This window comes from Penicillium angulare, assembly GCF_028827245.1.
Source record: "Penicillium angulare strain IBT 27051 chromosome Unknown utg000002l_segment0_segment0, whole genome shotgun sequence".
Lineage (NCBI taxonomy): Eukaryota > Fungi > Ascomycota > Eurotiomycetes > Eurotiales > Aspergillaceae > Penicillium > Penicillium angulare.
The window spans coordinates 249,030-276,147 of NW_026623161.1; the positions used below are offsets into that span (position 1 = coordinate 249,030).

The following is a 27,118-nucleotide window of genomic DNA, read 5'->3' on the forward strand; positions in this document are numbered from 1 at the left end:
GCGATGTATTTCGGTCGGTTCCTGTGACTTTCACCCCGTGAAGGGTTGAATTTTTCTACTTCTCTTCTTCTGTTGTTTCGATTTTCATTTGGTTACTTTTTTTCTCTTTTTCGGTTCCAATACAGTGCATATACATACATAAAGACTACAAAGACTAGGGCAGTCTTCCTGTCGCTTAATCAATTCAATATTCATTTCATTATACATTAATACCATGATGTAGAGATGGGCCTGTTTGTGAATAATTCATAAAAATATAAATCCAGTCCCATATAATCTTTGGAATCATTCATTATCGTATTCTTTTGGACGGCTTTCTTTCTTTCTTGCCATGGTACCACTTAGCAACAAGATTCATGGACTATTCCGAAGTTACCAGGGTGTACTATAAAAGAAGATACATAGATATCGTAACTTGAAAATTCAAACAGTTTATAACGAAATGAGAAATGATGTATTCATGTATGTCTATAAAAAGACGGTCTATATTCAACGCCAGCCCATGGGACTTTTCCAGGTTTACACTAATGTAGGAATTGGAAATCAACTCTGTAGGTAGGTATCAGTAAGCAATATGACCATATAAAGTGTCGATAGATGAAATTTACCTCTTGTTTCCAAGGTCCTTATTTTCAGCGACGTATCGCTCTCTCTCCTCGCTCGACATAGCACCCCAGATAGCAGCATTTTGCCTATTTCAGTTTGTCAGTAATGAATCGGGTGTAGCTCATGGAATTGGACATACTTGTTGCGCCACACATAGTAAAACTTTGCAGCAATGAATAGCAGCAAACTCCAGACGGCTAGAGCAATTAGGACTGCATTTCCAGTACGGTAATATGGCTTGTCTTTCGTTTGATAAATCTGTAATTTGATATAATCAGTAACAAATTCTCGTACATGTGTATGTAAGAACTAAAAAGGAGACTCACATTGCTTCCAATAATGCTACTGATTTGCACGGACATATTGTAAAGCGCCGTCGCAACTGTCCGAGTCCGAACTGTTCCAGCATTACGAGATGTAATTGCAACAACAATTGCATGCACATATGGCATGGAAATGAGCAAGGTAATCAAAACCCATCGAGCCCATGCACTAGCACCATCAGGAAGAACCTCAAGAGCAATCAGAAGGACAATAGCCCAGAATTCCGCAAAGGCACCAAGCAACAGACGTTGATTGAATTTTTCCGAGACCCAAGTGATCCAGAGTAAGTTGATAATGAATATCACATAGGCAGGAATAGTCAACAGGTTAGTATGGAAGGTACTAAAGCCGAGTGATTTCAGTTCTAAACTGATATAGCTGGCCGCTGGTGTGTTGGGGATCATCCATGTTAGACCAACCAAGTAAATGATCCACATATCGTAGTCCTTGAGGGCCTTCCAGAGCATTTTGGGGGTGACAGGCTGTCGATTATGCATACCGCCCTTGCTAGGGTCATCGCGTAGAATACGGTTGACCATGATCTTTTCTTCGTGTTCATTGAACCAGCCATCCTTTCCACGGAGCCAACCTTTAGTCTGGGTAGGGGAGGCCGGCATCCAGAGCGCCGCGATGATTCCAATTAAGCCGGTAATCAATCCTTCGAAAGCGAACAGGTAACGCCAGCCACCGGTACCTTCCGAGTTATGGATGTGTAAGAAGCCATATGCCAAAAATGCGCTGACAATAGAGGTACCCTCGTAAGATATCCAGAAATAGCTGAGACGAATAGGGAGCTCTTTGGTCTTGTACCAAAATGAGAGGAAGAGAATGGTATCCGGAATACTAAATAGAATATGTTAATATCGAAGCATCATTTGACGACAAAATGGGAAAACGTACAAGCCACCCTCGATAAGGCCGAGCAAGGCTCTGGTAGCGTAGTAACTGCTCTTATTTTGAACGAAGGCTTGACAAGCTGCAATCAAGCTCCAGGTGACCATTTGAATTGGGATCCAACGATCTGGGCCGACCCATTTGGAAATCAACTGAGACGGCATTTCCGCAAAAAGGAAGGTCAGGTAGAAAATGGTTTGACCCATGTTGTAGTCATTTGTCGTCATTCCTAGATCTGACAGTAAAGTATCGGAGGTGGCCTGGACAATATTACCTCGATCTAGCTGAAGAGCGAAGAAGGTAATACAGGCAAAGGTGCATACTCGCCAATCAATCTAAATTCATCTGATTAATTTTCTTCCTCGATCTTTCAAGCCTCAGAAAGGGCTTGAGGGGCAATGTCTCTTTACCTTTTTAACAACAGCTTTCTCTTCCTCCTCGGTCCATTGGAACTCGGGGTCCCAGCGATGATAACCCTCATAGCTTTCGATGGGCTTATAGTAAATAGGATCTTCAGTCGTATCAAAAGCGCGATGGATTGATTTTGTTTCTCCGCGATTATCTTCGGTAGAAGAGGAAGAAATCGATTCACTCCCAGGCGTTTTCTCTTTCGTATCTTTGTTCTGATAGGTCGCGTCGCCAGGACCGGAGCCTAAAGGCTTAACCTCTTCGATGGTCATCCTTGCAAAATATTCGTCTTCGATTCTAGCCAGTAGAATGCAAGTTGACAGGCGAATAGGAGACTGGTCAATACAGTAGACAGTCACGGGGACCAGCAGCTATAAGAGCCGATTAAAGAATATTCAATCACCATGAGCCCATCTTGACCTTTATCACGTCATATCTGCGATGGACTCTCCTTCAACTCGCAAAGTACACGGGGCTCCCAAGTCCCCACTGGGTGGATCCAAAGAAACAAGCATGGTTGTGTTTCGAGACATCCATTAATAAACGACCGCGCGGAAACTATAGACAAATGGGCGGGATCCAGCGACAAAGTCCCTGCATTGGGGGGAAGCCAAGGAATTGACGGAGAAAAGCGATAGATGTGGAAGGTCGGAAGGTTTTTGAAGATCTGAATCCTCGCAAATGAGGAAGGAAGCCGAAAAGACGGCAATCTGAAGGCGAAGAACAGGGTTGTCTAGCACGCCATCACCACCAACCGTGACGAAGTACGCTCGATTACCGAAGTATCTGTGATTGTGTGGACTTCTTACACGGTCGGATTACGAATCTCGCAAGTATATCTCGATCTAAACTCGATACAGAGGTACATTTACAGCACGCCACTCCCAAAAACCATGACGAACAAAAGAGTTGTGTTCCTCCCGAGCTACTAGTATTGTTTTATACGAAGACACCAAGATCCTAGTACAGTTGGTTAACGTGGTATCCCGAAACTTGAAACCCCGCATTTCAAAGAGCACACACGTCTCCATGTGCGATCGATAACTACTAATAAACTTCAAATGAGTATATTTTACAAAAGTTGAGCCAATAATAGCCCCGCAGTCCTTAATAGATGGCGCAATCATGGAACCTTGAACTCACGTATCGCATCATCCCGTTCCGGCCAGGGATACTTAGATCACTACTAATATATATAGAGGGCGATACTCCATAGACTCCTACAAGTTCCACTGGCATATGAACCCCAACATCAGAACATCCCTACCTAGTACAAGACTTCAAGTTTGGGACCTCAGGCTTCACCATTGAACTTTTGAAATTCAACATGGCCCCTTCCCTCACCAGCACCGTTGGATTGCGATCCGCACCCTCCACGACACTTAAAACTGACACAGGCCATAACAAAGAGAACTTAATTGGATACGAATATGAAAAGGACCCTGAGCTCAAGGGAACTGATAAGATTGCACCAGCCTCGTACCCCAACTATCTGCCCGTATGGGATAACGAAACAGAGAGGTACTGCCTATGAACATCCGTGCATGCTTGAGCTCTCAAGGTGCATTATATTATATGCAAAAGTACTATCTTGCTAACTGCTCTTGATAGATACCCCCCTCTAACGCCCTTTGAGCACTATGACCACGGCAAGGATGCCGATCCGACCTTCCCTGATCTCCTAACCAAGGGGGTCGCCGAAACGGACGATATCACACCTTTCATCGGCACTGAAGTCAAAGGCGTCCAATTGAGCAAGTTGTCTCCAGCAGGCAAGGATCAATTAGCTCTGTTGGTAGCCCAGCGTCGTGTTGTCGGTAAGTACCTCAACATACAAACATCAATGGCCCAGCCTGTCGACTCCAACAATTGAACCCTCGACGCTAATGATCATGCTAGCATTCCGTGACCAAGACTTCGCATCCCTCCCAATCCAGGAGGTCGTCGATTATGCCGGTTATTTCGGCCGTCATCACGTACACCAGACATCAGGCGCGCCAAAGGGATTCCCAGAGATCCATCTCGTCTTCCGTGGCGCCGAAGACCGTGTCGGTGCAAAGTTCCTCGAGCAACGCACAAATACCATCACTTGGCACAGTGATGTCACATTTGAGCAGCAGCCCCCCGGGACCACCTTCTTATATGTCCTAGACGGCCCCTCCACAGGTGGAGATACAGTATTCGGTGATATGGCACAGGCATATAAGAGATTATCGCCTGAGTTCAGGAAGCGCTTGCATGGGCTGAAGGCTGTCCACTCTGGCGTCGAGCAAGTGAATGCGAGCTTGAATGGCGGTGGAATTGCACGACGCGACCCCATTACTACAGAGCATCCCATCGTTCGAACCCATCCAGTCACTGGTGAAAAAGCGCTTTATGTGAACCCGCAATGTGAGTTGAAGAGAGCGTATTGCTTTTTGTGTCCCCCAGCCTTTTTGCCTTCTCGCACTAGATAGTTGGACTAACGAGGGATTTAGTCACACGGTATATCGTCGGATACAAGAAGGAAGAGTCGGATTACCTGCTCAAGTTCCTGTATGATCATATTGCTTTGTCTCAAGATCTTCAGGTTCGTGTCCGCTGGAGAGCCGGAACAGTTGTTGTTTGGGATGTGAGTAGACAAGCTCCCATAATCCTCGCACCAAGTAAAATACTGACTTGACCAGAACCGCTTGGCCTGCCACTCTGCCGTATTCGATTGGGAGGACGGCCAAAGACGCCACATTGCTCGCCTGACACCACAAGCCGAGCAACCGTATGAGACCCCGTTTGAGGGCTAAGCAATTTCTTGCCCGAATCCATGACAATTAATAAAGTTTGATTTATATAACCAATTTGAGAAATTGAGAACATGTCACGCCTCATTCAAGAGTACCCAGTAAAGGCTTATTGCTATAGAGAGCTTGGCGGATGTTGCGGATTTCACACTGAGCTGCTGTCGTCTCGACTGTAGCGATTTAATAGGCCAATCTTCCATTCATTAAAGCTCCTTGCCGAAAGTGGCAGCATGTAATGACTTTTCAATAATGCACGGGTCAGCGTTTGGAGAACTATAGAAGGAAGCTCCAATTCCTCCATGGACAAGGGAGATGAAAGATCGGTATCACGACTGAGAATAGAATCGACGTCCTCTGTTGTCTGAAAGAACACCTTCATAGCTTGCTGAGAATTGATGCTTCTACCTTTACTTGAGGTAGAATAACGAAGATCAGGATTGAATACCCATAGCTAGTAATAGAGTCAGTGAGATAGATCTCGAAGCGAACAGGGATATTTACCAAAAGTCCATTCTTGCGTTTATTGTGAACCAAAAAGCGCCTTGTGCTTTCTCGTTCTATCAATTCAAGCAACTGAGCTGCGATGATGAGTTCATCGGAATGGCTCTGCCATTGAATCGCAGCTGAGCCATTGGTATTCAAAGATACATTCGATTTCCAACAGCGCCAGCCACCGATGGACGGATCTTCTAGACCAGTTATGGTTTTGCAGTTGGCACATTCAAGCGTTCGGGGTAGCTCTGATTCTTCTTGTCCTTCTTCGATTGTCTGCTTGATACAATATGTCAGCATTGAAATGATCAGTTTGAAGATCATCGACTGATGAATGCAGGCATTTCATTTGGAAGATTCATTGGGAAGATAATGTTTCTAGATCAAAGGCCGCACACCAGAAAATAAAATATGCGACAAAATATTTCATTGTGTCCTCTCATTTTACACAGATAAGGTGGGTGGGCCAAAGCCCCCCTACCTGTCTTTGGAAACAAAAAGGTTAACCACAGACCGCCATAGGGAGGTATACAAAGCCACCCAGCGAATTAAACCATGATAAGCGAGATCCATCTAATAAGAGGATGACTACTTCACAGATTACTGCTGGGAATTAAGCTAGTAGAATTCCAACCCTATAGACGTCATGGCAAGATTCTCAATTTAGGGCAATTGTATCGAAGACCACAACATTGAAACGTAATGGCCTCCTTCTATGTTGCCCAGCTTTTAAGAGGGGTGAAGGATATAATCGCAAAAGCGATTACGATGTTGAATAGTAAATAATCTTACCTTTTGTAGTCCAACACAGTCCGACTGTGCGAGTAGAAATGTTGCCACGTCGATGAAAACGATGCCCGGTGTTGCTTCAATGCGGCTAGTAGCACCGTACCCCTTAAGCTGAGCAGTTTTATCCTCCGAGCTACGTACAGCCGTGACTTCTGACATCGGTTTATCTTCCTGGGGATCTGGTTTGTGGCAATGCCAGAAATCCATCATCTCGGCCCAATTTCCGCTGGGTAGATCTTTCCATTCCCACCCCGGTGAATCATCCTGCTCTCCGTGTTCGTCATTTCGGGCACTCGGGGTAGAAAGGAATGGCGCTTCACAGGTGCGACACCGTATACGAGTCAGAGGAGACATGTCCGCTGCCGTCCAAGGTACATAATCATCCATTATTGTGTCCTTCGGGGTAAGTACAGGGTCGGTTGGGTCAATCTGCATCCTGAAAGAATGCTCATAGCTCACGCCTGTCAAATTCGGTGGTGTATTTCGTGCGAAGTTGGTGCTTAATGCCAGCCGAGTGGTGTCGCTCACACGAGCTGGCAGTTCAATAGTCTCGGTTACATAATGGAACGGTTCTGGTAGCGATACTGTAATCGATTTGCATGAATTCGAGATATGAATCTTTGGATGGATTGCATTCAGGGCTGGATTAGGTTGTAGCGAAATGTAAAGGGTGATCTGGCGAATGTTGGGGAGCAACTCGGCATGTAGGTAGAGGGCTACATCTGCATCTGGACTGGGCGAGCTGGTAGACATGTCAATGCGCGCTTTGAAGCTCGAAAGGAGTCAATCCTTGATTAGCGGGCCTTACCACACGAAATATCTCAGGAATGCAAGTAAAGCTTCAGTCGCGAGCCGATATGAGCTATAAGAACAAACGTGGCAAACATGGAAGTGGTCCACGTGACCATGCTGTGTGATACTAGGCTAAACCACTCTTGGACAGTTCAAGTAAATCCTCACATCTGCTACCTACAGATTGATGTAGGTACATACATATATCAACATGTAGATACATAGCTATTATACCACGCATGTATGTTAGCACATTTATAGATGAACTCTAGTTTTCAGGTAGTTATAGATAATTCCAAAGATATAACCTCAAGTGCTTACAATAAATAGTTAAAAAGTATGCGCAGCAGAGAGTGGCTAACTGGTTATGGGTATTCTTGCTGTAAAATAATTGACAATGGAGGCCTTGGCTAATAAGAGCTTCTGGAACCACTTCGTGGTCCGGTTTTATAAAAATACACAAATTTAGGGTCGTGCCAGCCCTGGAGTACTATCAGAGTAACGTCACATATAGCGTAAAAAACATAGTATATAAAAAGCATCCAGTCACACAGAATCGTGAGAAATGCAGAATGAGATCAGTTGGCACTAGTGTTGGCCATAAAACCAAATTGTCTTTGAAAGTTCAAGTTGTGGATTCGGTTGAAGGGACTTAAGCCTTCTGCTCCACCATAGGAATCGGTTCATGTGGTTGGTCTCCTACCTGACCAGAGAGAACCTCTACCTCAATGCGGGGACCCACGTAATTCTTGCGACCATCGGCAATCCATGTGATGGAAGAAATAACAAAGACAATTCCAAATGCAGCGACACAGTAGTCTGAGAAGTGGTCAGTGGTATCCCTCTGCATATAGAAAAGGTGAACGTACTCATATTGCTGCCGGTGGCGGGAAGATCTGGCGGGAAGAGAAACAGGACGGTGGTGAGGGTAATATATACCAGCGAGATCTGATAGCCACTGTTAGCTTGACACAGTCAGGGAACCTGTGATGGGAGGCATACCGTGTTCAACACCCATCCAATGACATGGGGAAGAACAAATGATCTCTCCGGAAGTGTATTACGTCCTCGAATACAGTTAATGGCGATTGGAATGCCATAGGCAAGATCGAGTAGAACAACGGAAGCGGAGATGATGGCATTGAAGGCGCTGGAGGAGCCAAGGAAGATCAAGCCGAAGATGATCACCAAAGCAAGGTTGAGGTAGAGTGTGTTAAGAGGGACTTTTAGTTTGGGGTGTACTTTTGAGAAGAAGGGCGAAAAGGGCAAGCCGCCATCACTTGAGCGCATAAATTAGGATAGATTCGAACCCAAAGGCCAAAGGGTGACATACCGAGCAAATGCAAAACACATGCGGCTGCTAGTAGTCATGATAGCAGTAGTAGCAAATAACATGCACACGAGGGGAAAGCTGGAGAAGTTGTCAGCACTAAGCCTTGGGATTAATTATAGCACATGAATATGATACATACACCAACAAACAAACAGCACCGGCTTTGTTGGCAGTTGCGTGATATAGGATAGCCAAAAGTGGTCCCGCTGAAGATTCGGTAATTTCTTTGATACTGCCAGCGACAAACAGGAGAATGACGAGGAAGATGGTACCAGTAACGGTACCAATGCCAACACAGGCAATCATAATTTTAGGTCCTTCCACTGATGGGTTAGGAATTTCTGCGACTTGTTAACACTGTAATTTGCTCTTGTGCTTATACTTTCAATTACCTTCGATCATATGCGCAACACCATCCTAATTCCAATGTTAATATTAACTTCCGAAAGATTTTGTCTTTGGGTAAATAGGCTGGTCTGTGACACAATACTTACGAATCCTGTAACACCCAGTCCTCCTTGCAGAAGCTATGATTTTGTTAGAAAAAGGTCCTGCACCTAGAGTCAGGGTACGTACTCCAAGAAGCCAGGCAACACCATCAGGCCCTACAAATCTCTGTTAGTCAAAATTGGAAAACTGGAATCTTTTATTAACATACACCCGGTCGTATTGATGAACTGTCGAAAGACGAAGCTAAGAAAATTAGCATGTCATCTTGATATAACCATGTCCTCGAGATACATACTCGCCGGAGTTGAAATTGGGTGAGGAACAAGCAAGGACTGTAATGCAAATTATTGTGAAACCACCCAGCGACCAAGTAACTAAAAACATTCTTAGCGCTGATCATGGCAAAATGTTCTCTAGAAGTTGACTCACAAGCAGCCTTGTTGAAGTAGGGCAAGATACTGTTTCCAAAGGCATTGATGAGGAATCCAGCCACATTGTAACCGATATAGATCAGAAACTGCTGCCATGGCTCAGATGAATAAGTCTGTAATAATTGTCAGACACAGGATCTCCAAGTTTTGATATAAATGCATACCGGGTGCATTAAAGAGATCACTCCAATCACGAGTTGACTACCAAGTAGACCACCAGTCGCAACCAGGGCAACCCAGCCGGCGCAGTTCACCCAGCCAGTAATCCAAGACAAGATGGGCATCCATTTGGGCCAAGAAATCACTAATTTGATAAAAATCAGCTGTTATGCCATGAGAGACAAAATCCCGCATATTACTCACCAGCTACCCAGTGGTATTGACCTCCGGCACTATTTAGTTCATTAGTCATCCTGAACATGCAACAGTTGAAGTCGACCGGGAGGCAAGCGATCGTACGTGGGATAGGCGGAGAGGAACTCAGCGAGTGAAGCAGACATGCACAAATTGCAAATGCCTGCAGTAACCAAGCCTAACGAATGATGTTAATATAGGCTAACGATTAGAGGTTTTTGACGAAGAGGTATTACCCCAGACAACACTGGTGCTGCCACCCGATGGAAGACTGAGCGACAAGCTTGTAGACAAAGCAGTCCATGACTAAATTTCCAACTCGAGATTAGTGACCAAACGCGGTGATTTGATACAAGTATCCATATTTGAACTCATCCAGGTCATACATTCAAAATGGCAAAAGCAAGCCCAAGCATGGACCTGGCATAGGCAATTCAGTCAGCTTGGCGGTCGGACCCCGATGAATGAAAACAGAGTACATACAGTAGGGAGAATTGACGCTTCAACTCCGACTTATGTCCCATCTGCGCCAACTGCGCATCGTCGTCATTGTGGTCTTCGCCCTTCAGTGGAGGATCCATGTTGAGTTTGACGTATCCGCGGTATTAAGGTGTGAATGAATGTTGGAAGAAAGCAAGAAGGAGAGAAGATGTTTGTGAGAGGGAGGAAGAGTTAAGGAGAGAAGGTACAGAATCTCAGTGGGGGCGGCAGGAACAAAAGGAATGAAACGGTACACGAGAACGGGGAAAAGAGCTGAAGGTGACGACACTTCGATGATGACTTTCCCCAAACAAAGTATAAGGAGTTACTTAATACGGGCCTCCACGGCCGTTTTACTCGACGCGGGGGAGGCCATGTTGCCCGAGTGAACCCAATGGCCCCCAGTGGTCCTCAGTGGCTTCTTAGTGGTGGGTGGGAAGTAGTGGGGTTCGGGAATCGGAGTCCTCGTGAAGTAATGTAAGTTGGAGTCAGCTCATTGTGCTGGCTGCGATAACATCCCGATTCTTTAATTGGTTTGAGTCACCGTTCTCGGTGATTTAAATCAATCAGAACCAATGAGTCTCCCGGACCCACCATAGAGCTTATCCGGAGGCTTTTCTCCACCGGTTTGATCTCATTGGTGAATGCTCCACAGACTCCACAGACGAAGGCAAAAAAAGTTACTGATCTTGGGGTAAGGATGACCTTGTTTGCTTCATTGCATCGTCTCTGATGATGGTTTGTGGGGTCATATACGGGGTAGAACATGGAGTTGACTAACTAAAAGTCATACTTCTCCATGGAATCCCGAGGGAAAGATTTCAAATTACCGCCGAGACTACCACGAGCGTCCATTTTTTGAAACCTTCTTCAGGCTTATCAACCCCTATAGCAAGTCCACACCTTATCAACGCGATATCAAAGGAATGGAGTCTTGTGGAGACAGTGGGCCCATAGAAAAGGTTCACTTATCTGCCCTCGCGTGCTTCAACCAATTCACCATATGTAAAACAATTGATAACCAGTACTCTTTCACCGGGACCTAGGTTCCGGGTTGTAGTTTCACACTCTGATTATTTCCGTACCTTCCTTCTTGGAGTCCATTGGGCAAAAACGCCCTTTTCCATCGCAACCCAATTTTAACTCAACCCGATGCAGGCCATTTTGCATCACAAAACTGCAGATCCGCCCTGATCGACAGTTTCTAGAAGTCTTCCATATCCGGTATCGCAATAATTAGGATATTGAGGGCACTGCCCAGGTGACTTAAGCTATATGATATAGTATCTACAAACCCGTTCCCTAGAATTCTCTTCTTTCTTGGCCAGTCTTCCACTTTTTCTTCCTTTGGTACCAACAACAGACCTTTTTAGTTAACATTCCCTTTTAATTTGGTATATAAATAGGATTTCTGTAGTAATTTCTTGAGATAAGGTAGGGGATTTTATAACTTTACTATTGTTATGGACACTGTCCACGCGGGCTGGATCACCAATGGTCCGGGTCCACTCAGGCCCCCATGACATTGGGAATTGCTTTATTTAGTCTTTATTCTCTCTCCATAGTGAATAATATTCGTTTTCTGCGCTCTGCTCCTAGTAGATTGGCACTCTACCAGCTATAGTAATAGACATCTAAGATAAATTAAATTATATGATATAATACCCAACACCAATAATATGTATGGACTGCATTGGACGCTAAAATTCCTTGAACAATTACATTCGATCAAACGTTTCTGATTATAGCAATTCCTGTAATCAATACTCTGTAGCAACGCCTCAGTCTGCTGGCCAGATGAATTCTTATAGTGCCGGAAGCCTACTTAGAAGAATGGTGTCTTGAATGAGCACATTTAGTTATTATATAGTTCCCAATGCAATCGTTTGAAAAGTTCAAGTTACTATTGAACCTAGACCCTCATCCGTGGCATCCATAGTTGATCGACAGTATGGATCTGATCTGAACCGTGACATTGACTATACAGTCCACACTCCCGGGTCCTAAAATCTTAACCCTGACACTTTACTTCAGCACGGGTGCCTGTAGAAGGTGGTCGGCGTTCATGGGCTCCTGCTGGAATAACCTCCATTGATGTACATTTGATACATATTAAGACTTGAACAAAGAACTTGAATCAAAGAGAAGTCAAATATCTTTCATTAGGGGACCTTAATGACGGCATTCAACGTTTCACAGTCAAGTTTGTTCTCATATCTATAAATCTGAGCCATACTCACCATAGTACCCATAGTACCAGGCTATATCAAAGGTACTATACTATACATTACCGTGACCAATCGAGTCGATATTTGACTCTGTAGTATTTTACTTCTGCAAAAGCTTATCAGCCCGGTCAACGACAGAGCGATGGGAGTTCTGGAGGTTGAGCGTGAACCAGCCCAGTCGCTTAATTTTCCCTACAAGAATCCTCATAAAGTTCCTTAAGAATAAGCATTCATCGAAAGAACAAGAATCATTAGACTTATAAGACTCTCCAGCTTAGTGGACATGTTGAATTATAAGCCGCTACCGCTAACCAAGTCGGTCTTGCTTTGTGACATTCTGCATTTGATGTGAAAATGCAAAATTGGTAATCTTAAGTGCATTTCAGTCGCCCCGGAGGTCATTCACCAACACTTCCCATCCCAGGAATATGGTGTCAAGAGCTTAAAGGACATCGGTGATGGAGAAATCACGGGCGCTGAAGATGAGAGTTTTGAGTCCGTTAAAGGCTCTACAGAAAACATATTGTTTAGCGCACGCTGTCAGGCTCTGTGGGGAGAGACTTGCATTAGAAAATAGTCACATGATTCATCCACATCTACGTAATGTGGCATTTTATTTGAAGTTATTATAAATGTATTCCTGCAGATAATTCTTGAAAGTTCTAAAATAGATCTCAAATGTGAAGTTTGTGTGATGTATTTGCTCGTAGCGCCCATCACATATTGGCGCACTTTGATTGGCATGCAGCTCCCGGGGTCTCCACTTTATCCCCCGAACGCGACAGGATTAGCCCGCGGTGGGGCCCCAGGGGTACCAAGGTCTACACAATGACGAAGTATCTACAATCTCAAAGCTCTTTAGCGCCAAGGCTCTCAAATCAGCCATCTTTAACCTAGTGGGCGCTAAAACTAGCCCTCGAGGAAGGCGTACCCTTCTGCTCTTGCACCCACTAACATGCATGGTCTGGCCTTCAGGAAGGCCGGCGGTTATTCTGTGAAACAGCGCATTGATATTCCTGGGAGGCGAGGCTAAATCACGTCTCTTGCAGCTTCGGGGGTTAAAAGATTCGCCATTCCCAGATTGCACTGAATCAAACCGCTTTCTTACCAGAACTCAGCATGATCAAACCCTCCCTCCGAGCACAATCTGTGCAATTCTCGTTATGCATTACTGGAGGGGCTTTTTTGATTTGGACCTTATGGTCCATCTATAATACCACACAAAATTCTCATGGTGCTCAACGAGTTCAAAATAGCTATAATGCCGTGAGAAATGACACCTTGGGGGTACGTCGCATTTCGCCTATATAGAGATGGCACGCGCTAATTGATAAATAGTTTGAGAAAGTTTTTGCCATAAATCTTCCCAGTCGGCCCGACAAGAAAGATAACATAATCCTGGGTTCCTCCGTCAGCGGATTTCATGTTGATTGGATTGAGGGAGTTGCCCCAGAGGATATCAGCACCAAGTCTTTACCCTATGTAAGCTTGACAAAACGAAGCGTCCCTCTTGATCAATTTCACTAATAGGTTCTAGAACTGGAACCATGCTCATCTGCTTACTGAATACGCTCGCCGACGGGCACATTTGAACGTAATTCAACGGTAAGCTCCTAGGGCTTTTTGTGTTTCTTCGTCAACTTCTTCTAATTCATTGACTAGCGTAATCGAAAACAGATTGAGTAGCGCAATAATCATGGAGGATGATACGGACTGGGACATATTGATTAAGACTCAGCTTCAAAACTTTGCAGTTGCACTTGGAGGTCTCCAGGGCAGCCCCGATACTGAAACCGCTTCCCCATACGGTGACGACTGGGATATTCTCTGGTTAGGCCATTGCGGAGTACAATGTAAAACCCAGGAACCGTCACACCTTACTCCGAATGACCCTACGGTTCCAGCTTCCCGTCACTTTCTTCCATACTTGCGTGAAAGTCCCCCAATTGAGCGACCTGAGCATGCTCGCCTAACGTGCACTGCCCGTGATATTGCTTGTGGTAGCTTTTATGCTGTAAGCTATCGAGGAGCTCAAAAAATACTTGCCGCGTTGTCAGTAAGCCCGCTGGGATTGGCAGAGGAGATTGATATTGGTGGTCAAATTGATTTATCACTCGGTCGCTTATGTGGCCACGGATACTTGCAATGCTATGCAACATATCCTGCAATTACTGGTAAATATCGAGCAGCTGGTGTCGCTGGAAAGGCTTCGGATGTGCACAACGGGACGAGAAAAGCAAGTGGATTTGCAACCTGGGGCGTGATGTATAGTGTAATGCTCAACATCCAACGGCTCGTTACGGAGGACACTACCGTGCGTGCTACATGGCAAGATGTTCCTGTGCCAGAGATTAGTCTTGGGGAAGTAGAAATACAGGAAGAAAAGGCCAGGGTACAAGAGATAGCGACGCACCAAGGTTTCTTATCATACTCCGCAAATGAAAACAGAAGAGAAGAAATTTGAGTTAAAAAGCATAAAATCATGTCCAACGTATGATATGGAAATAGACTAGGCTTGTAGCATAAAGTTCCAAGGTTGTTTTGACGTCAATATTTCACTCCACAATAGATTATGTACTCGGGTGTGTTGAAGGGAAGGGGATATCTTCCTGAACCATTTCCCCATATTAAATCAGTGGCGTAGACTTCATCGTCAAAGTATGGATACAATTGGAAATGCCGAAAATAATTCAAACTTTTAAATTCGACGTTTTTTGCGCCCATCTCTTAACATTTTCTCTCAAATAAAATGGGGCCGTAGAAAGGAAACAGGTAGTAATCTCGGACATAGCCATTTCCCGGGACTTTTCTTTTCCTTAAGGCGATAAAATCTATTAATTATTGCCAGAGGGTGTCTTGTTAGTATCTGAATAGCTTCAAATTCCTTTCGTTTGCTTCTTCTTCCATGTTCCTCAAAACAGTATGTGGTATGTGTGGATAAAGAAGGCCTCTATATTGGCGATTTTTCTACCCGGAAGTCTTCTAATCCACGTCCGTTTGAATGGGTCAAAATCGTCACAATTTAGCCTCGGCTGTATATTCAGGATAACCCTTGTTAAGTCTATTTTTGTTCTCTACAAATAAATTCAATCAGGTCTTTCAATAATTTCTGATTTTAACTGGATTGTTCCTGCTATAAGCAAAGAGCGAAATAGAGGCCATGACGGTCTGGTCGCGGGAAATAGTGGCATGTGAGAGAATATGGCGCCTACTATGAACAAACGACCCGAAGAAACTCACGGGCAGAAAGTATCCTTCACCACGAAGTGAGCTCCATATCCTTTGGAACCTCCCATCCATGGTTGAGGCAAGCTCTTTTGAAGGCCATAGTTGCTTCATTGACAGAGTAGTCCCTTTGATGACCCCCTGGAGCCAGACGTGCTGGGCGTGGCTCCGTAGCGCTGATCGCCATACGGACCTGCAGCAGGACACTTTCAATAGAAGTTGCGGGAGACCAGCCAGTGTTGGTTAGTAATTCCATGCACATAGCTCCCCCGGCAGTGACATGTCCACCTCCTCCGAATGCAAACTCCAAGAACCGGGGGCGAATGACTCGTACGAAAGGTGGACTCATGGGAAATTGCTGTGGGAAACGAAGCTCAATAACAACGCTTTGGATATTGACGGATTTTAAGTCTTTTGCCAGCGGCAAAGATGGGTCAAAACTATGTAGCTCCACAATCCATTGGTACACTGTCTTGATAAGATTAGGGTACACATACCAACCCAACTCAGCCAATGGTTCCGCGCTTTGAACTGCAAGAGTCGATTTCAGATGCCTTTGGAGGATAGTGGTTGCTTGTCTTGTTGCGTATTGTGGCTGTGCAAGTTGTGGCAAAGAATCCTCTGTCAGTGTACCCGGGACAAAGTCGGTTGCGGGTTCTGGGCTTGAAATAAACGATGGCTTTTCATTTCCTGTCGGGGTTTTAGCGTTTCTTCCAGGGTTTGCTTCGGAGTCGGAGCAGAGTAGATTTAAATCATCCGTTGCAGTCGAAATACTCGCGCAACTCTCAGGGCTATTGAAAGTGATGGGCTTATCCGTCAGTTCTTGGGGGGATAGCATTATGTTCTGCTTTGTTACCGGGTTCCTTGATGTGTTCTCTATTGAGGCCGTAACGATCATACGTTGCCGCTGGCTGCTGGCTGCTGAAAGGGGTATTGTAATAATTTTTCTGTCTGGGCCATGCGCTGGGTGTTTTGGGTCTTGGTTATACACAGACACAGACATATTTCCATGGTTCTCAACGGCTGGTAGCCGAGATTTAAGGGCGTCAGAGGTCCCAACAAAGAGGTATCGGGGTTGAATCCACTCCAAATTCTGAACAACAAAATGAGGGTTGCAGCAGACAAACTCATCTGTTTTGTTCACAATCTCGTTCAAGGATACTACACATCGAAGATCCAGCGCGCTGTTCGGCCAAGACCTACTAGCGGCGCCTGTATCAGACTCGCGAGTGTACCCCATTGCAGTACTAAAATGGCTCGACATATATACACCATTTCCGCACGCTCTTCCGTTAGCAATCTGTTTGAAATGGAAGCCTTCTCTCAAAATGCTGTGCCAATTATACACAGGGCTGCCATGCCAGGCAAATATTGTTGGGTGATTTGGGCTTGCTGGCAGCGATACAGACTTCACAGCTTGGATAAACCGCTGCTCCTTGTCAGGAGCCCCCTGAACAAGTCGAAACTGTGCATATCCCTGCATTCCAGTTACTAGATGATTTAGATCCTCACCGTCTTGGAGAATGGAGGATCTATTTGAGGCGACGATCCATCGTAAAAAGTCGAGAGCAGCTGGTATGATTCTCCCGTGCCACGATGAAAGAGTGATTTGAGAGCCAATGGGTCCCAAAAACTTCTTCATGGATTTAACATCAGGAAGTGTATCTAGAAGCATTACCATGGCTCTTTGCTTGTTCATCGGTGTTAGGTCATCAAAATTCTGGCCATAGGGCACATATTGTACCTCTCTTCTAGCAAATAGAGTATCTTGAAGTTGAATCTGCTGATCGAGGGCAAATGGCCGTGAGAGAACAAAACTCGTCGGGGATACAATACTATCAACTTGACAATGTAATATTTTGAAGCGCCCCGTAGCATCCTTGTTGTAGATATCAATGACAACAATCCAACTACCGATTGCAACCTTGGGGGCATGGCAGCAAGTCAGATTCATAGTCGGTGCATGCAGCCATCCCTTGTCATGAGTTCTGGGTTCCCAGTGTGCTGCCATCGTTATTGGCTGACGTGGCACCGACTGCATAAATTCATTTCCTTCATCGAGTAGCGAAGGGACTCGGATTCCTAATCCATCTGGGAAGTCTTCAAGGCGTCTTGATATTGCTCTAGCATATGTCAACGAAATCAAGAAGTCAACAACAAGAGGCTGCGATTGAATTTCATACTCTAGGCTGGGGCCCATACCGTAATTAACATACTGGTAGAGACACAGCCCATTGGAACATACATATGGTTTCAAGGCCTCGAAATTGTCGAACGTTTTGCAATGGCACACAAGGCAGAACTCTGTGCATTTGACGAAATGACGCATGGTAAATTGCCAGGCGACGAGGAGAAATGAGGCTTTGGTCACGTCAAGTCCCGTTTCCGCAAAATGGTCAGAGATGAGAACGCTTGGAGGCGGTGATAGCCAGCTGTCAGGCACATGAAACCTCGCATCTATGCAATCTTCAGCGGCCAGTGACTGTCCCTGAACAGCTTGGAAGAAGAGCTCAGCCCCTGTCCATGAGATTTTGGATTTTTCTCGAATCTGCAAAATCCCCAGAAAACGTTCATTGAGAAGTCTTTTGAGAGCAGATCCGATGAATAAGGCTCTAAAATTGACCATTGAGTTGCCGTTCAATGTATTTGAAGCATTCACATCGCCTTCCGACAATTTTAGCAACATATGAAACGCCTTAATAGCCGCCAGGGGGTTAGGCTTATAGGATGTGCAAAGGCCAACACGCATCTCAATCGATTTCGCTGCAGATTCATGCATATTAAAAATGTCTTGCATATTTTGATATTGCCTCGGGTATCGAACCAGTAGAACTAGGTACTCTGAAGGGAGCACGTTCCATGTCTGCAGCGCTTCCTCTGATATGCCGAGTTGAGAAACTCGACGAGATATTGCCACAATGATGGTCCCTTCCGCCTCGTTGATGCACCCAACTCTAAACCCTGCACATTTGACGGTACGAAGATCAGCTCTAAGCTTTTGACAACAAGATTCGCGTGACTGCTGCAGGGGTGGTTGGGCACTACCCTCGAAAACTTCATCGTCGGAAACGTCTTCATAGTCATTTTCGTACTCGTCTTCAGACTCTTCGCTCTCCTCGGAATTTGCAGATGATTTGGGGCCGGAGTGACAGAGTGCATGACACATAATACGATCGACAGCTTTTAAGACGTCATCAATAGAAATTCCAGTGAGGAGTCCCTGGTCCTGGGCTCGCTCTAAAGCTTTCGTTGCTGATGGAACAACACTGCCGGCTTTAACGAATACCACAAAGCTGTGATCCGTTGGGTAATCAGAGATATCTTGGAGGCCATGATTAATAGATGTTTACTCATCGGGAAGTGAGTGAAGGATGCACCTACCTGAGGTCACGACATCAAAAGTAACGTCAGTCCCTGATCGTGGATGGTGGAAGTGGAAAGATATGGAACCTTCATATTCGCCCTGTGTGATTTGACTTAAGTGTGGGTATCGACGCAAGACTGTAGCTCCCTGCAAATCTGCACGGAAATCTTTGGTCGGCATTTTGGGTGATTTCAGCTGTGGCTGAGATATGGCACCACGTGTGATGACACTGACGAGATTGCTGGTGTGAGAGAAGGATAAGAGCATCCGATAAATTTGAAAGTGGGAATCTGGAACTTGAAAGAGGTGCGGTGGATGAGTGAAATGATGGGTATCCCGGGTGGTAAGGAAGGAAGAAGAGGAAGAAGAGGTTCAGAAACCGAAGGACCAGCGAAGGTCAATCACAGTGTCACCTGGCAGAGTTCACTAAGAGACTACGATGACAAGCGCATCGGTGGGAAGCTTCTCTAGACAAAGAATAGTATGTATGGGACTGACTGATATCCTTCAAGCTGTTAGTCCAGTTAGAAATCCAATTTCAGCTAGATTTGCCTTGTTGACCCCTCCTTTAGATAGGAGCGCCCAATGGCATCATCTCATCATCATCTAATAAATGTTTACCGGGAGAGATTAAGTCCATACTTTGAGGAGTCCATGGATCTGAAATCTAAAATATATGAAAGTTCCTCGAATAGAGTATATACTTCGTCCGTGAAGCTGGGAACTTTGGAATGTGTGCACACCTAGAGAGTCAGGTATCGATCAACTCTAGTTAACTATGTAACCTGAACTATGTATGCGGCAGTATGCCCAAATATTCATGGAGTTAAAGGCACACAGGGCCACCAAGACACGTCATTTCGCCAGAGAGATCTCCACTGCTAAACACCATCTGGGATACTGAGATAGCTGGTGCATATCCCGGATCTTGGCTCGATCCACCCTCGTGGTCGATCTCGACTTCTATCATAAATCATGGAATTCCACATCCCCTTCGCGCATCGAACATGTACGTCAGCTTGGAATGTCGGGCGTTCACAAGACAAGGAAAAACACCCAGATGCCCACCTCCTCAAATAAGAGTGTTTTTTTTGGGGATCTGTATATATAGCCTGGACGCACACCTTGAATGTGGAATGATGCCCGGCATCTCTTTGGCATCAGCCTCGGCGACGCTTCCGCAAACAGCCTGAGTACGTCGATTGAACCAACCACTCACAAAAAAAGAAAAGAAAAAAGACTCCCATCGTGGATCACTAATTATAAACCCCTATCATAGTGAGCATTGACTCCTAATCTTCTAATTACAGGATAAAATCTTGATTACTCTTTGGCTAACGTTCTCGCCAAAGGAACATACTCCAACATGACACTATCCCTCCTCAAATCCAACAATGGTCAGAGATCCCGCCTGCAGAAATACTTCATGGAAGATATTCGCGAGGATCTATTATTAGAATGCGAGTTGCTATTGTTATCTTTCGCAACAGGAATCCAAGACGCGGCCGCTTGGCCTGATTATTCCTGTTTTGCGTCAAACCAAACGGGAAACACACTCTTCCTAGCCATCGGTGTTGCAGGCCTCACACGAAACGCATACAGCTTCTCTAATATTGGCATCAGTCTCAGTCTCTTCGTTGCCGGGGGCTTTGTGATGGGCCAAATTGGCAATTATGTTGGCGTACGGCGACGAATCTGGCTCTTGATTAGCAATCTCATTCAAACACTGCTAGTCTTTTGTGCTCTGATTATTCAACACTTGTGGCCCGTCAGACGTGATGGTCCCGCTGCGATGGCGGTGATCGCCTTGTTGGCATTTTCATCTGGTGGACAGGTTGCTATGAGCCGATCCTTGAAGATCACTGAAATTACAACGGCGATGGCTACGGCAGCCTTCGTGGATATCGTTGTAGATCCAGACTTGGGCAAGCTGAAGAATAGGCTTCGTAATCGCAGAGTTGCCTTCATCTTCATGCTCAGTGCTGGCTGTTTTGTTGGGGCTTTTGCACAACGAGAGGTTAATTCCAAATTTCCTATCTTGCTGTGTGCATTGGGCAAGGCATTGGTCAGCATGGCATTTTTCTTCAATCGAGCTGTCGATCCATTGGATTCCCACGCCGACTCTACGGAAAATCTGAAGGTTTGACGGAGTTTATAAAGACAGCATTTATCTGTAAATAAGCATCAGTTGCTCTTGGGCGCCCAATTAATATCCCAAGACGTCCAGTATTGAAATGATTATATTGTCAATGGCTTAGAACTCAAGAACACTGCACATGTGGACTACGAGCCGACCTGGAGCTTCCTATTGTCTTTCCAAATTTGCTAACAATTGATACTCTCCGCTAATAATACAGGAGATATTTGAATTTATCGAACGATAGCATGCTCCTCGGGCTATCTAGACATGTATTTATAAGCCATGCGGTTCTTTTTTAAATACAAAAATATGACCTTGTAGTAATCAGAAAGTTAGAGGGGAATTGAGCGGATCTAGTTATATGGCGGGCTACCTAGTATATCATGTGGGGTTCCAGGTACATAATCGTCCAGTACCTTGTGTACTTTATCATACAAGAGGGAATCAACAATATCATTCGTGATAAATCTCTGTGTGATAATAGGTAATAAATATGTACATATGTATAAGAAGAGTGGACCTTGGAAAATGAAAGATGCACGGGATTCATAATATACAACCTGTTGAGCTTGAGAGATTCCCCGACAGGATAATGGGATCATGCAAACAAAGGGCCATTCAAAGACGGCATGTCCAAGCCATATTCCGCTTCAAGGAGTGGGGATATCCTCCGAATTCGGTCCTCAAGAATGGCTTCCTCAGCTTTCCACCTTCTATATACCTCGGCTTTACCTTTAGCTCGTTTTTCGCCACCATACCAGGAATTCTGAGACTGTTTAAGACTCTCTTGTTCTTCCTCTTGCGCCGTTTTAACAAGCGAGGAGACCATTACCTTCCAGTTCGCTAACCCGACCTTCAGACATTGCGCACATTGCGCGCGGGCAGTCTTCTCTTCTGAGTTTAAATTCAATACCGTTGACTCGGCAATTTCGACAGCATCTCTTGTCCAGCCAAGGCCTTGATCGTGAGATGAAGAGGCATAAATTATTTCGCCAATGTACGTCATGAGACCCGCTTCGTCGCATGCCGAACTTGGTGTTCGTGTCGGCGGCAAGTCTCCTGACAAAGGTGGAGGGGGGTATTCAACCGGGATGAGAACGGTCTGGAGAGTTTTGAAGAGGGCAGAAAATGGGTCATTCGAAGAGTTTTTTGTTGGAGGTGGACCAAAAGATGAGTATGAGGAGTCTGCCGAAGGAGGTAGGTTGCGACGAGCCTTCAGCACTGATGTGAAAATTGCCAGTGCAGTGGGAAGGTTCCCCCGGCGAGCATTATGAACAGCGAGTGCAGTGCTGACACGGATGAGATTTTCGGATGGTAGCTCGGGTACATCGGTCTTAAGTACACCTGTCTTGACATCCACGATTCTCTTTGGATCACCTCCATATCCGTGTGCTGCAATATCCATTGCCCATGAGTACATGTCACCGGCTGTTTCCTTCAATCCCTTGTAATCAAGCCAGTCGGCATATGCAAGAGCAGCATCAAGCTTTTGTCGCGTATCAAATCCCTTTGTCGTAATAACTTTCATGTAGAATGTCTCTGGGGCTGGTGACGCAAGCTCACAGTCTTCTTCTCGAGGGACTTTTGTTTGCTTAGCAGGCATGGGCTTGGGTCTAGGGTTTGATGGCCCAACGACATACTCCGCAGGGGCAGAGATCTTCTGTTTTCGATCAGTCAACCATCCATCAAGGTTTTCGGCTGCTTTGGCAGCTCCCATAAGAGCCTGGAAGTAACCACGTCGCCAGGGTTCACTCTTTGCTGAGATATCCAGGCCTGTACGTCCAAGCCCTTCAACAAGAAAGCCGCCATCGTCTTGTTCCATAATACCCTTGCCTTCTCCTTCAACGTTCTCTAGTCGCTCTAGTAATTCCTCCATGTACCCGGCAACCATAGGCCAATTGGTCATTAATTTGCCAATGTACTCGGGGTTTTGCAGTGCCTGTGCGGAGCGCAAACACCAACGACTTTTCCAGGTCCATTCGGGAGGAGTGGGCCATTGGTGCTCGATATCCTCTTGGTAGACACCCAACTGAATCATGGAGAAGAACACGAGGATGGCGCTAAAGGAGAGGCCAAGCTTGACGCCACGAGATACGCGGCGTTTGTAGCCTTCTCGACTTTCGGTAGATATTAATCGTCCAAAATGCTGGCGCAGGTGATTGGATAATGGGGGAAGAGGCCGGGATGGTGCTAATGGTGACAGGAATGGCAGTTGAGGCCGGCCTGGTGGAGGAGAAAGAAGAAGACGTGTGCGGTGCGTAAAGGGCCGAAGGTGGACGACATATGGGCTGCTGGCCGGCAGATTACGCACCGGTCGAATCTGATTCGGTATTCGACCGATGACAGCTCGTGGCGGCATCATGATCGGTTCTTGTGTGCCAAACGAATGAAATTACGTAGATGCGGCTGACCGCGATGAAAGCTTTCAATGATAGATTGTTTGCACTGTTTGTACGGTGTGCGTATCATCACATGACGTTATCTAACGGGCGGTCAGGATCAAGAACTGGGCATTTGGGCTATTTGGGAGGTCCTCTACATAGTTCAAATACAAAATGATGAACATACGGCATGGACAAGAAATATCAATCAATTGTCAGGTCTATCTCAGGGGAATCGAATAATAATCGTAATTCAAAAACAACATATATCTAGGGATGCAGACCCAATCATAAAACAAACAGCAAAAATTTCTCAGTATACAAGAAGCTTACTGCGAGCGTTCAAAGTAGCCCTCAGTCTCCAGCATGAGAATAATCTCATGCACGATACTGCGGACAGTCTGCTTGGAGGTGTCGACAGTGAGGTTAGCGTTGGTGGGAGCCTCATAAGGATCATCAACACCAGTGAAGCCCTTGATTTCACCACGACGAGCACGAGCGTAAATGCCACGCTTGTCGGTCTTTTCGCAGTGCTCAAGGGGTGTATCGACGTGAACCAGGAAGAAGGAACCGGCCTGGGAAACGGTATCCTTGGCATACTTGCGAGAGCGCTCGTAAGGAGCGATCGGGGCAGCGATGACAGCGGCGCCAGCGCGAGTCAGCTCAGATGCAACGAAGGCAATACGCTGGATGTTAGTGTGGCGATCCTCGGCAGTGAAGCCAAGCTCAGCCGACAGCTCGTGGCGGACAGTGTCACCCAACAACAAGGAAACGGAGCGTCCACCCTGCTGGTTCAAAGTGACTTGCAGAGCACGAGCAATGGCATCCTTGCCAGAGTTCATGTAACCAGTCAGGAAGATAGTGAAACCTTGGCTGGCGCGAGGGGGGTTGGACTCGCGGAGGATCTTGACCACCTCGGGGTAAGAGAACCACTCGGGGATATGAGCACCAGAGCGCAGGCGGCGGCGAAGCTCAGTACCGGAGATGTTCAGAGTCTTGACACCCTGGGGAACCTGATCGACGGGACGGTACTCATCGGTATCAGGCAGGTAGGTGACCATCTGGAACTCAACAACCTCAATACCCAGCTCGTCCTTGTACTTCTCGACGGCATGTTGGGCATCGTAAGGCCCGTAGAAGTCCTCGCCCTTGGAGTTGGAACCAGGACCGGCATGGTCGCGGCCGACAATGAAGTGGGTGGCACCATGGTTCTTACGGATGATAGCGTGCCAGATGGCCTCGCGGGGACCACCCATACGCATAGCCAGGCCGAGAAGACCCAGGACGGCCATACCGTTGGGGTAGCGGGGCAGGAGGGCCTCGTAGGCACGGACACGGGTAAAGTGATCAATGTCACCGGGCTTGGTCAGACCGACAACAGGGTGGATTAAGACGTTGGCCTGGCGCGAGCGAGCGGCACGAACAGTCAGCTCACGGTGAGCGCGATGCATGGGATTACGGGTCTGGAAAGCAACGACACGGGACCAGCCCAGCTTGTCGAAGTGAACGCGGAGTTCGGCAGGAGTATCTGAATGTATATGGTTAGCTAGTGCGCGGATTCCATACGACGATTTTTCAGCGAGGGGGCTTACAGCGCAGAGCGGCATAATCATAGTGGTTCAGCTTGTTGACAGCTTCAATCTTGCCACCGATATAGAACTCTTGAGCGGTCTCGTTCAGGTACTTGATGGCCGGGTGCTCAGGGTCACCACCGAAGACCAGCTTACCCTCCTTAGTCCTGAAATCAGGAAGAAATAGACGTTAGCCAAACGGACCCCGAGAAATATGGACCCTGCCATATTGAAGTTTCTGTGCAATGCTATTGGGCCATACTCACTTATCGGGCTGGTAGATGTCATCAATGGTCAGAATGGCCAAGTTGCGGTCATCACGGAAGTCACGCAGAGTGATCCGAGCACCAGACTGGAGCTTGTTCTCGTCGATCACCTGCTTGCTAACATCGAGGGTAATAGGCATGGAGAAGACATTGCCATCAGCAAGACGGCAGTCCTCACAAACACTAGAAATAATCGATCAGTAATCGATTTTGGTTTGGAGTGATTATGTCCGTGCAGTCTTTTTTGACATACCCGTTATAGTCGGTCTGGTTCATGAATCCTAGAGGCGGTGAGATCCATATTAGCATACCCCTCTTATGCAATGCTCCCCTCCACGGCCCACTCGAGAGCAGAAAACAGGATGGAATAGAATAGAATAGATCAATATGAGAGAAAATCAATTTCACTCATCATGGCCTCAAAACCATCGTCAAGAATGATTTGAGATCAAAATGATCCTCAAAATAGATGTTTGAGCCGGGAAGAGGGTGGGGGGGAGTTCACTCACCCTCCAGAGGAGAGAAACCGCCGTTCATAATCAGCTCCAAATCACACAGCTGACGCTCGGTGAGCACGACAGCGGGGAGGGTCTCAGCTTCAGCAATGAGCTGGTCCTGACGGGGAGCATCGCGGGCGATCAGGTCCTTGAGGACACCACCATGGGGAGCGTTGGCCATATTGTGTGGGTAGATGGCAATTAGAAGGGAAAGAAGAAGAAGAAAAGAACTTTTTGTTTGAATTCAAGGGATTGGCCCAAGTAATATACAGACGAGATGGAAGGAAGAAGGGAAAAGAAGCAGGAGACGGAGGGGGGCCGAAGTAAGAAGAAAAGGGAAAAAAATCCCCAATTTAACACAATTTCACATTTGCACAATTTGATGGTACCAAGCTTCCCAGTCGTCGTACGTCTGCGACAATCATGGCCTGGACAGTCGTCAACTGTGGATCGAACTAAGAGTCTTGGCTCCGCTTTAACCCAGAACACGAAGAACAAGGTCAACAAGAACAGCCGCGTATACACTTTGCAAACACCAGATTGTTTCGAATTTATCTTTCCTTTTTTACTGTTTTGGGGTCATGAGATGTATATGCCCCCTTTTTTTTCTGCCCCCTCGGAGTTTCAGGATCACAGCCTTCCAATACAACCCCCCCCCCCCCCCCCAGTGCAATTAAAGATTCGGAACCTTTTTAAGAAATGATATTCTCCATTTCGATTCTCTACCTTGGTTACATCCATATATGTACAATTGAACCCCAAGACCCTTAAATAAGGACTGTAGGTTCCTTCCCAGGTTCCATCTGTGTCTGCTAATGAGCCCCACGAAGGTGTTACTTGACACGTTGTACCGCCGCGGACTCCGTACTCGTTTACAGCGGGGATCTTCAGGTGGCCCTTTCCCCTCTGATTTTCAGGGGGCGGCATTTACTCCGGGCGACAATGCCTCGTGGTCTCCTTTCCGGTGACCTCGCTGTACTTTGTACGGTATTCCCGCTCCCTCCCAGTTGCCTTGCAGTCTGAAGATCCTCCGAGTTTGATATTCCCTTGTCCCGGTTAAGTTTAGCCAGGGCTGACACGGCTCTTCTCCACGTGACCAGCACGTCACCTCCGCCAGAAATGTCGTGATTGCGAATGGTCTTGGCGGTCACGTGATGTTTAATTACGTCATCCAGGTGGGGCTTACCGCCTTGAAGGTAAAGAAGGGTCTAAGGGGTCTTGGGGTTGAAAAGTTCCAGAAGCAGGAAAGAGAGAAAGATGACAAAATGCAACGTATAAGTTATCAATTGATGTAGGAAAGCAAAAAAAAAGAACAA

The 27,118-nt window shown here is 46.2% G+C and overlaps 9 protein-coding genes across 9 annotated transcripts; 3 read left to right on the plus strand and 6 right to left on the minus strand.

Annotated features, from left to right (window-relative positions):
* Positions 1-524: 524 nt before the first annotated feature.
* N7478_001554 (putative transporter) lies at positions 525-2,504 on the minus strand (the record flags this gene model as incomplete). Its single annotated transcript, XM_056917769.1, has 6 exons — positions 525-549; positions 609-692; positions 746-864; positions 933-1,773; positions 1,831-2,159; positions 2,235-2,504. 6 exons carry the CDS (start codon positions 2,502-2,504, stop codon positions 525-527), a joined length of 1,668 nt encoding a protein of 555 aa, XP_056783380.1.
* A 1,055-nt stretch (positions 2,505-3,559) lies between these two features.
* Positions 3,560-5,012, plus strand: N7478_001555 (TauD/TfdA dioxygenase family protein; the record flags this gene model as incomplete). The annotated part of the gene is made up of 5 exons (XM_056917770.1): positions 3,560-3,753; positions 3,844-4,049; positions 4,132-4,623; positions 4,710-4,843; positions 4,899-5,012. 5 exons carry the CDS (start codon positions 3,560-3,562, stop codon positions 5,010-5,012), a joined length of 1,140 nt encoding a protein of 379 aa, XP_056783381.1.
* Positions 5,013-5,154: 142 nt separating this feature from the next.
* On the minus strand, positions 5,155-7,043 carry N7478_001556 (HECT-type E3 ubiquitin transferase; the record flags this gene model as incomplete). Its single annotated transcript, XM_056917771.1, has 3 exons — positions 5,155-5,460; positions 5,511-5,777; positions 6,294-7,043. 3 exons carry the CDS (start codon positions 7,041-7,043, stop codon positions 5,155-5,157), a joined length of 1,323 nt encoding a protein of 440 aa, XP_056783382.1.
* Positions 7,044-7,734: 691 nt separating this feature from the next.
* On the minus strand, positions 7,735-10,231 carry N7478_001557 (GABA permease GabA; the record flags this gene model as incomplete). Its single annotated transcript, XM_056917772.1, has 17 exons — positions 7,735-7,901; positions 7,952-8,030; positions 8,085-8,361; positions 8,416-8,493; positions 8,555-8,756; positions 8,808-8,832; positions 8,910-8,942; positions 8,992-9,020; positions 9,074-9,108; positions 9,161-9,239; positions 9,295-9,409; positions 9,461-9,600; positions 9,660-9,688; positions 9,756-9,828; positions 9,887-9,956; positions 10,037-10,070; positions 10,134-10,231. The coding sequence occupies 17 exons, from the start codon at positions 10,229-10,231 to the stop codon at positions 7,735-7,737; spliced, it is 1,563 nt and encodes a 520-aa protein (XP_056783383.1).
* A 3,246-nt stretch (positions 10,232-13,477) lies between these two features.
* N7478_001558 (CAZyme family GT25) lies at positions 13,478-14,822 on the plus strand (the record flags this gene model as incomplete). The annotated part of the gene is made up of 4 exons (XM_056917773.1): positions 13,478-13,645; positions 13,697-13,840; positions 13,896-13,963; positions 14,021-14,822. 4 exons carry the CDS (start codon positions 13,478-13,480, stop codon positions 14,820-14,822), a joined length of 1,182 nt encoding a protein of 393 aa, XP_056783384.1.
* A 792-nt stretch (positions 14,823-15,614) lies between these two features.
* Positions 15,615-19,127, minus strand: N7478_001559 (putative ubiquitin conjugating enzyme; the record flags this gene model as incomplete). Its single annotated transcript, XM_056917774.1, has 2 exons — positions 15,615-18,904; positions 18,965-19,127. 2 exons carry the CDS (start codon positions 19,125-19,127, stop codon positions 15,615-15,617), a joined length of 3,453 nt encoding a protein of 1,150 aa, XP_056783385.1.
* A 1,186-nt stretch (positions 19,128-20,313) lies between these two features.
* Positions 20,314-21,093, plus strand: N7478_001560 (YoaK family protein; the record flags this gene model as incomplete). Its single annotated transcript, XM_056917775.1, has 1 exon — positions 20,314-21,093. One exon carries the CDS (start codon positions 20,314-20,316, stop codon positions 21,091-21,093), a length of 780 nt encoding a protein of 259 aa, XP_056783386.1.
* Positions 21,094-21,685: 592 nt separating this feature from the next.
* On the minus strand, positions 21,686-23,449 carry N7478_001561 (uncharacterized protein; the record flags this gene model as incomplete). The annotated part of the gene is made up of 1 exon (XM_056917776.1): positions 21,686-23,449. The coding sequence occupies one exon, from the start codon at positions 23,447-23,449 to the stop codon at positions 21,686-21,688; it is 1,764 nt and encodes a 587-aa protein (XP_056783387.1).
* A 348-nt stretch (positions 23,450-23,797) lies between these two features.
* sC (sulfate adenylyltransferase) lies at positions 23,798-25,983 on the minus strand (the record flags this gene model as incomplete). The annotated part of the gene is made up of 5 exons (XM_056917777.1): positions 23,798-24,996; positions 25,061-25,206; positions 25,306-25,488; positions 25,559-25,586; positions 25,815-25,983. The coding sequence occupies 5 exons, from the start codon at positions 25,981-25,983 to the stop codon at positions 23,798-23,800; spliced, it is 1,725 nt and encodes a 574-aa protein (XP_056783388.1).
* Positions 25,984-27,118: the final 1,135 nt, after the last annotated feature.